At 32.0% G+C, this 9,257-nt stretch overlaps 2 protein-coding genes across 2 annotated transcripts; one reads left to right on the top strand and one right to left on the bottom strand.

Moving 5' to 3' along the window:
* The first annotated feature begins 1,036 nt into the window (after nt 1-1,036).
* LOC126977536 (ADP-ribosylation factor 2) lies at nt 1,037-5,142 on the top strand. The gene is made up of 4 exons (XM_050826393.1): nt 1,037-1,279; nt 1,671-1,933; nt 2,526-2,651; nt 3,888-5,142. The coding sequence occupies exons 1-4, from the start codon at nt 1,213-1,215 to the stop codon at nt 3,972-3,974; spliced, it is 543 nt and encodes a 180-aa protein (XP_050682350.1). The 5' UTR covers nt 1,037-1,212; the 3' UTR covers nt 3,975-5,142.
* A 1,253-nt stretch (nt 5,143-6,395) lies between these two features.
* Nucleotides 6,396-8,561, bottom strand: LOC126977515 (enoyl-CoA hydratase domain-containing protein 3, mitochondrial). Its single transcript, XM_050826365.1, has 7 exons — nt 8,340-8,561; nt 8,150-8,268; nt 7,929-8,064; nt 7,324-7,422; nt 7,103-7,194; nt 6,820-6,908; nt 6,396-6,745 (listed from the first exon to the last, which is right to left on the bottom strand). The coding sequence occupies exons 1-7, from the start codon at nt 8,394-8,396 to the stop codon at nt 6,456-6,458; spliced, it is 882 nt and encodes a 293-aa protein (XP_050682322.1). The 5' UTR covers nt 8,397-8,561; the 3' UTR covers nt 6,396-6,455.
* Between the last annotated feature and the right edge of the window lie 696 nt (nt 8,562-9,257).

The following is a 9,257-nucleotide window of genomic DNA, read 5'->3' as shown; positions in this document are numbered from 1 at the left end:
TTAATATAATCTAAAATATCAGTTTCCGCTGTCTCGTTATGTATATTAGTTATAAAAATAGGTACCTTCTTATCTGCCGCCTTAAACGACAATGAAGTTGGAGCCTCCGCCTTTCCTCTTTCCCTCAAATACCTATACTTTGGTTTATTTTTACGTTTGTACACTGTTTTCCATTCATTACCCACAGTATCGTTTGTTTTAGGCTTGTTTGGTACCTGTGAAATCCTTATGTTGTATATATGTTGGGATGTATAAACTTTCTTTGCTTTTAAGTGATACGTAATTTAAACATCTTTAACTTATTAGAATATGTACATATTTGAAGTTATGTGGTAATTTAATTGTGATAACGCTTGTGTTGAAAATATTTTAATATATTAAATATTAGTTTTATATTTTATTGTTTACTGTTAAAAATCCATAATACTGATTTTACTTCATTATATGTAACATAATTATTAAAATTAGTGGATTATCTATAGACATATCAATAATTCAAACATTTATATGATTTTCTTGAAACCCAACATTGCAGTGCAAAAGTTGCTTACGATCTACTTTATTAAGCCTACAAAATAACTGCAAGAAAACTGCTGTCATTACTATTCAAATGTCAAAATAATTTCACAGAATACGGTTATTTTGCAGTAAGCGCGCAGTTATATTAGCGGAATAGCTATTCCAGCACCGTAGTGTTCCTGCAAAATAACTGCAAGAGGCCTGCTTAGTGGATAACCGATATTTCAAAATTTTACATTTTTCGCCTGCTTTGTGGAATACCGATATGTCGATCATTTAGCTAATTATATGCTCCAGCAATATTTTTATCCTGGTTTCTTAAATAGTAGGTAATATTTAAGACTAGGCTAGGCTTCACTTAGCTAAGAATTATGTATATATTAGTGTTAAATAATTTTCTTGAAATACCTTGGTACCAGTAGGTACCTATGTAGCTACCATGTATAGCACATGTAGCAAGTTTAATACATAGCAACACTTAGATGTTGACGTTGACGGTTTTGCGTCAAAACTTTTGACGCCAATCGGCAATCGCCATTGAAAACTGCAATCGTTGTGCAAGGTTCGGTTCCTGTAATCGGTTGATTCATGATTGTTGACGTGTGTTTATATCGGCGAGTAGTGAGATTTTTGCAATAAAAGTATTGGGATATAACATTATATTAACAGTACAATCCACGTAATACAACCACAATGGGTTTGACAATATCCAGCGTGTTTACGAGGCTTTTCGGAAAAAAACAAATGCGCATTTTAATGGGTAAGTAAAATTGACGGATAGTGTTGGTACGCTGCTATTAGCTACTAAGTTTTTATGTCTCCTCCATATTATGCTTTAGATAAGACTTCGGTGTGTCTCCACTTCTTTTGTGCTATATTTTGTTTAACATGTGAAGTATAATCAATTCTATGGACACCTGAAATGTATGAAAATCTTTAAAAGGGTAATATAGTTACTGTTCATAATTTACTTTCATTTTCCTATAGTTTACTGATTAATAATCAACCCTTATATTTTTATTTCAAAGCATACATAATGTTATTTTTGTAGTTTTCTAATAAATTGTTCAAATATGTTGTATTACATGATGCTTACAGTAAATATGAAGTTTTATTAAATAGATTTTATGATTATAATTATTATTTTTCAGTTGGACTTGATGCTGCTGGAAAAACAACGATATTATATAAACTTAAACTTGGAGAGATTGTAACCACTATACCAACCATTGGGTTCAATGTGGAAACAGTTGAATATAAAAATATAAGTTTCACTGTTTGGGATGTCGGTGGTCAAGATAAAATCCGTCCTCTATGGAGACACTATTATCAAAATACACAAGGACTTATATTTGTAGTTGATTCAAGTGATACTAAGAGAATAGCAGAAGCTGAGAATGAACTTGCTAATATGGTGAGGATAATATTTGTATTTGTGGCTGGACTTACACCTTATGAGAGTGAAAATGTTAATGGCATGACATATTCTCTTCCTCTTTTAAGTAGGCCCAGTTTCATCAAGGCCAAGATTTGACTCTTGAAATTTCAAGACCAAATTCTCAATTACTTAGGTATTGTTGAACATTTTCTTTAGAATGGGGTTTTATTAGTTGTTCACACATAAATTTATGCATATGTATATATATTTAGGCTCCAGGTTGTTAATGAAAAATAGCTGCACTGACCGTTTTCTATGTAAGGTGGTGTTAATCTAGTTGAGTGTGCTTATAAGAGTTATAATCCTCAGTTGGCAAAATTGTGTAATAGGTTCAGACAGACATTGAGACCATTTTATTTTTACTCTGGAACACAGGAATATTGCAATCATTTGAAATATTGGACTTAAAATAATAAATATACTGTTGCACCACCTGTCATGTTATGAAAATTATGATGTTTATATGTGCCGCAATCTCTAATACATTTTGAGATTATTACTGTGTAAAATTTGTAGGTATATAAGAATACTAATATTAGTAAGCTTAGAATATGTTTTGTACTTACAGCTAAAGGAAGATGAGTTAAGGGATGCAGTTATATTGGTGTTTGCTAATAAACAGGACATGCCAAACGCAATGACAGCAGCTGAACTTACAAATGCATTGAATCTTAATAATATGAGAAACAGACGTGTAAGTACATTAATTCCATTGTAAAGAATTAAATTTGTATCATCCTTGTTACCTTTTTATAATTAAAACGATTTGAGTTTTCTATACTGTTAATTCCGCCAATATTTGTCTTTAAACAATTTGACATGTGTTTCTCCTCTACACAAGGCATCCTCAGGACATGTTGTCTCACCAAAATCTGGCACGAGACTGAATTCAGTCTTGTGTGCTATCAGTGCAAACACATGTCGAATTGTTTAAAGACAAATATTGGCGGAATTAACTCAAATCATTTTAATAATTATGGATTTCCGCAAAGTAACACCTATTTCAATAAAAACCTTTTTATAAAATAAGAGGACAACCTAGTCAGTTGATGATTACCTGATGCCAAGTGACAGATATAATAAGTGTGATCTTGATCACACTGTACACATTTTTTATTTTCCTTTGTCCACTAGCCATTTTGCATCTATTGTATCCTTTGCCCAAAACCTGATCAGTATACACAGAAACTGAGAAAAGAAGCAAAATTGTAGATAGGGATTCTTAACGGCAAGAGTAACACGATGTGCTTACAGAGTGCAGGATTGTGGCTGAACAATGATTATTAATCCTCTGATCACCACCAGATGTTTTAGCAGTGTGATAAGGCTGCTAACTTTCTGGTAGGGCCTAGACTGGTCTGAGTATGAAGATGAACGGGCAAATTAAGTGTGTTAGAAGACCAAACAAACAAACTGACAAGCCATAATGTTAGAGCATTCCATATCATCTATGCATTCCTAGTAGAAGAGTTCGTGTCCGCCTTTAAAGCTGACTGTTTTAAGTGTGGAATCTTTTTTTTTTATGGAATCGGAGGACAAACAAGCGTATGGGTTACCTGTTGTTAAGTGATCATTGCCGCTCACAATCTTTTGCAACACCAGACGAATCACAGGAGCGTTGCTGGCCTTTAAGGAAGGTGTACACGCTTTTTTTGAAGGTACCCATGACATATTGTCCCGGAAACACCACACAAGGAAGTTCATTCCACAGCTTTGTGGAAGAAAGCTCCTTGAAAACCGCACTGTGGAGGACTGCCACACATCTAGATGGTGAGGATGACATTCTAACTTGTGGCGTGTCGTACGAAGGTGGATCCAGATCCACTCATTAAGTCTTATACTATGATTCATGAATGTGCATAAAATATGATGTAATTTATATAACACACAAACTGATTTACCATATCTTTAAATACATATTTTTTTTTAGTGGTATATTCAAGCTACATGTGCAACCCAGGGACAAGGTCTTTACGAAGGTCTTGATTGGCTCTCCAATGAATTGGCAAAAAAGTGAAATATTGTGGGACATGGGGAGAAGCAGCAGACATTCCCACGTGGACATCTTTCAATATGTGAATATTGTCTAACTAAAACTTCAAAGACTAAATTTGTAATTAATTATTATAAACCAATATATTTATTGTAAAGTAAGAAGCAGATTTACTATCCAGTTTATATCTTTTGCTTCATGTATCTCCTGTTTCTAAAGCTTCTTGTTGTGTCATGTTTAAGCATATTTATAAAAACAGCTAATTTCCTGTCTTTAAATTTTTAAACTTTAACAAAGAATTCATATCATTTGCGTATTAAAATGTCAATATTAATTGGGTAGGTTATAATCAGCATTTAATATTTCTATTTATAAATTTGAAGTCATTTTACCTTTGATTCATCATCATCCAAAGAATTTATGCATTTTTAATAATATAAAATTCTCATAAACTATGAGGTTAAGTATTGCTTTAAAATAAAGAAGCCTTAAAATTTTATGAATGATATAATATAGAGTAAAATGCAAAGGATGTTAGTATTTAATTGTTTTTACTTAACAAGAAAGTAAGAAACTATCGATCTATAAAATGTATGTATGAATAGGTATATCACAGGTCCAATAAACCCTAATCAAATTTGATTTTTGTATGCTTTAAGTATGGAATCCTTTCCATTCTCCATATTTCTTAATATTTAACATACATATATAGCTACCCTATATGTAACATAGATATATTATTTACTTATACTTTTTTTTAATAATTGTATATTTTGATTGAGAGTATATCAAGCAGTTTAAATATTAGTTTGATATTTCAATAACTGTCATATTTCTATCCTTTGTAATGTGTAATAAATGTAGTTTCGCCAGTGGTAGGCTCACTTGCATAGGATGCTAGATTATGGGTACCACAACAGTGGCAGGTGGTTCAGCTTTGAAGCAGTAATGTGTAAACATTATTATTTTTTGGCCTGAAGGGCCCCGTAGCTATTAAAATTACTGGGTATATGAGACACATAACATCATGTCTCAAGGTGACGAGCGCAATTGTAGTGCCAATCAGAATTTATGGATTTTTCAAGAATCAAGATCTTTTCACGATCTTCTCTTATTCCAAAAAAAAAACATTCGCGAACTAATCATGCATTATATTTTATTTGTAAGTCAACTTAATATTTTAGCATACATCCCTTTGCTTGATCCCTTTTATATAATTTAAACTTAATTGGACAATAAAAAAAAAAAATAGTCTTTAGATGCACATGTGTGAAAATACCTGCTTTTATATAATGATTGATAATTCTGTAGCTTTGCCAACTATAAATCTTTTACACAATTTTGCAAAGATAAAGGTTTATCTTTATTTGAAGCACATTATTGTAATAGTTATTTATGCAACTGTTGTGTAATAAAGGGTATTAAAACACGAATGTGGATTTATCTCAGGAGGCGAAGCCGAGTGTGATAATAGTATCACATGAGTGTTTTAATACCTAATTATCAACATTTGTATGCAAGACTTTATCTACACCCAGAATATAAATCCTCTAAAAGATTCTGTAACTGTTAGCTTACTGCTAACATTAAAACAGCCAGTCCTAGCAGTAACCATCCATTACTAATTATATAATATAATATAATTAACAAATAAACTAAGCATTAATTAAAGAATTATTTATTTTAGTAGTAATTTACATTTTTTATAGTGCAATAGTTAAAATTCACTTGAATATTATGTTCTTTTGCAGCGTTTAAATTGAATCGCTCATTTTTTGTAAACAAAACAATAAAAATATCGAAAAAAAATGGCGGGCATTCGAATTACCTACTTTTTTTTTACGGCGCGCGACGTTCTGGTAGTGTGGAACGCGCGTAAATGAATATGTTCTTTTTTTGGAATTCATACAGATACCACGCATCGAGCAATAAGAATGTGGCTGTCTGTTAAAACTCTTTGAGCATGAAGGGATTGAAAAAAAAATAGGAGTGTTGTTATGAAATTCAGTACAACATTACAACACTTGTTTGGATGATGTAATGGTTATTAGAACATTGGGTGTTTTAATGTTGGCAATAAGCTAACTGTTTCAGAATCTTTAATAGAGGACTTAAAGCATGGGTGTAGATAAAATATATATTCTATTACATAATTGCTTTTATTTTTTTCACTTTCAAGAGCTCATTATGTGCATGAAGATTTCTATTTCAAATAATTCTTGAAAATGTTTAAATCTTCATGAATGTATTATACAAACAGGATTATAATATTAATGTTAAGATAATGAAAATTATTCAATTAATTGGGTCTTTAATGCTTGTGATTGGTTGTAAATAAAAAGTTTATTATTTCATCACTTTACATGCACTGTTATTAATTAATTTTGCTTTCATTGTGTTATTATTGTAAGGTTGCAGAGTTATTTGAGTAATAAAATAATATAGTTGTAAATTAAGAAGTTTTTATTTATTAAATTATTTTATGTACACAAGATAATTCATGTCTCATTCATGGGTCCAAGATGCCTTTTGCTTCTCAACAAAGCTTCTAATTCCTTCCTGTCCATCATTAGTATTTATATTATTGACCATAATTTCTTCTCCCAACTTATAGGCCTGAAGCAGACTTTGGTCTACTTGTCTATAATAAAACTGTTTACCCAGAGCCACAACACTTCGGCTTTTATATTTAATATTTTCTATAATTTTATTAATTTCAGTATCTAATTGTTCAGCAGACACTACTTTTGTTACAAGACCATATTCATAGGCTTCTCGAGCTGATATTGGTTCCCCTGAAATATAGGCGGTACATATATGAAATAACAATCGATTACAAATCACAATATTTTTTACTATAAAAACAGACCTGTAAGCAACATATACATAGCTTTCGACTTTGGTATGCTTCTTGCAAGTGCAATGCCAGGAGTTGAACAAAATATACCAAAATTAGCCCTGAAATTATATATACTTAAAGTTTTTTAGTTAAATAATTTAATAATGGAATATATTCAGCACATAATTATGTCGATTTTTGGTGGTAGATGGTAACTGATCACTCCAACACACATTGAATACCATAGTAATCAAAAATACGAATTGTAAAACCAAGTTAACCTAAATGGGCAGTCTACACAACAAATAATTACCCAGGAGTAGAAAATCTGCTGTTGTCTGAACACACTATTACATCACATGTTGCCACTAATTGGCAACCAGCTGCTGCTGCAAAACCATTCACCTAAAATAATAAAGAAGAAAAATAACCTTTGCAACAGCATCAGCTACCATTTTCACCACTTGAATTCATGGCATTCTTCGCAGTTCTTACTTCAAGGAACTGGAAAATAATTAACATATAAACAACTACCTTAGCTATTACAGGCACCGGACTTTCTATGATAGATCTCATTAATTCAGTTGCAGTATTGAATATTAACTTATGATGTTCTATCCCTGATGATCTTTGCTGTAATAAAGACATTTAAACTACATTAACAAGTATTGTACATCTTATAATTATGAGTTTCTGCTCTCACTTAAGTTTATCAAAAAGAATCGGTTTATCAGTCTTCTTACTTCATGAAAGTATATATGTAAAAGAATGTCTACTTGTCTAATCAACAACTACACTAAAAATACTATTGTAAAGTGTAAGTAAAATGTAAGAGGGAATTGCCCGGCATGGCTGGAGATATTATTTAAAAAATCCATGTCCTCAAGGCCTATAACCTTTTAGAGGGTAAAGAGATTTAGCCTTAGAAAATGCCTATCCTACTCTCATGGTAGAGATGGCTGTAGGTTCTTGCATCATGGTATGCAGATAACATAAGCATGGCCAATTTGGCTGGGTCCAGAGAGGAAACTTGTGAGTGTTCATATTTGACTCTTGGCCATGTTTACCCATAGTGTTGCCGACCTCCAAATGTACATTCTTATGAGCAGCTTAGTATAGAAAAAAAGAAAAATACTAACCAACTCCTTCAAATTATGACCAGCAGAAAAAACATTTCCAACTGCAGTTAGTACAATCGCCCTAAGTGAGATATTATTTTTGTCCGTATTTATTGCTTCAATTAGATTCTTCATCATTTCAAGTGATAAGGAGTTTCTGGATTTTAATATAACAATAATTATTATTATTTATTTAGTTAAGACAATAATTGTTCATAGTATTTAGACATTTGAACTCATACTTAGTCTTTTCATCTTTTAGTGTTATTTCTCTTGTGCCATTTTCTTCTTTCACAGTTACATGCCGATTGCTTAAATTGCATTGCTGAGATAATATTGGATGAGGACGACAAAAAGAGGTCTAAAATATTATACCAAATATTTGTAGTCAATGGTTTATTCAATAAATCTTTAATAAATATAAAAACTTACTTGTAATATCTTTCCGATGCTATAAGTCTTAAGCGTTAAGTAGTTTTTTCCATACATTTTTATAAAGTATCGATATTCATTAACGTATGTTTAAAGCTAATATGTTAGGATTTCATATAGCAATTAGCAAATTTTAATTAAACAATGTTTCAAGTAAAAGTTTTGCAAATTTACAAGGTCATGATGATAACTGTATCATGTTTGTGTTTACTTTTTGGTTTTGACAATTGAATTGACTTACTCTTATCAGCTGTTGGTGACAACTGCCACTTTCAAATTTCAATCAATTTCAATTGTCTTTTTATGGCCCCCGGCATGACGCCATAATTTTAAATATTTTTAAGGCATGAATTATTATCAATATAAATACCCATATAAAAGTAGTTGTTACTTCAATATAATATTTAATCTAGAATTAATTATTTGGCTTGCTAATAATTAACGTAAAAATCAGCCGCTGTTGTTCAGCTTAAGTCATTATAATTAAAGTTTGTGCCTAAAATCGCAGAGCTGTTCGAATTGTCGGGAATCCTGTGCTCTGTGAATGGCTAGATCACTTGGTACTTGCACAGAGACGTGGCTTTGTCTTCTACCGCATTTCTCACGGGTGTTCTGAAGAGCTGTTTGACCTGATTCCTGCTGCCGAATTCGACCTTCGCACGACATAAATTACGATATTATCATCCCCTTCAATTGGGTGTGAGGCGTTCCTCCACAGGGTGCGGATTACGAGGAACTTTCTGCCACGTACAACCAAGCTTTGGAATGAGCTTCCTTGTGCCCTCTTTCCAGGACGATACATGAGTACCATCAAAAAAAGCGCGTTTAAGTTTCTAAATGGCCGGTAACGGTCCCGCGATTCCTCTGGTGTTGCAAAGAATGTGAGTGGCGTTGATTTGAATTTAACATAAGATTACC

The sequence above is a fragment of the Leptidea sinapis genome, chromosome 45 (genome assembly GCF_905404315.1).
Source record: "Leptidea sinapis chromosome 45, ilLepSina1.1, whole genome shotgun sequence".
NCBI lineage: Eukaryota > Metazoa > Arthropoda > Insecta > Lepidoptera > Pieridae > Leptidea > Leptidea sinapis.
This window is presented reverse-complemented; position numbering and strand designations above follow the sequence as displayed.

Excerpts from the sequence above, each read along its gene's own strand:
- LOC126977536 (XM_050826393.1), top strand. The coding sequence starts at position 1,213 with ATGGGTTTGACAATATCCAGCGTGTTTACGAGGCTTTTCGGAAAAAAA. Across the intron at positions 1,280-1,670 it reads ACAAATGCGCATTTTAATGG|TTGGACTTGATGCTGCTGGA; the intron begins GTAAGTAAAATT and ends ATTATTTTTCAG. Across the intron at positions 1,934-2,525 it reads AGAATGAACTTGCTAATATG|CTAAAGGAAGATGAGTTAAG; the intron begins GTGAGGATAATA and ends TTGTACTTACAG.
- LOC126977515 (XM_050826365.1), bottom strand. The coding sequence starts at position 8,396 with ATGTATGGAAAAAACTACTTAACGCTTAAGACTTATAGCATCGGAAAG. Across the intron at positions 7,423-7,928 it reads GTCATAATTTGAAGGAGTTG|CAAAGATCATCAGGGATAGA; the intron begins GTTAGTATTTTT and ends TCTTTATTACAG. Across the intron at positions 7,195-7,323 it reads CGGTGCCTGTAATAGCTAAG|GTGAATGGTTTTGCAGCAGC; the intron begins GTAGTTGTTTAT and ends TTATTATTTTAG.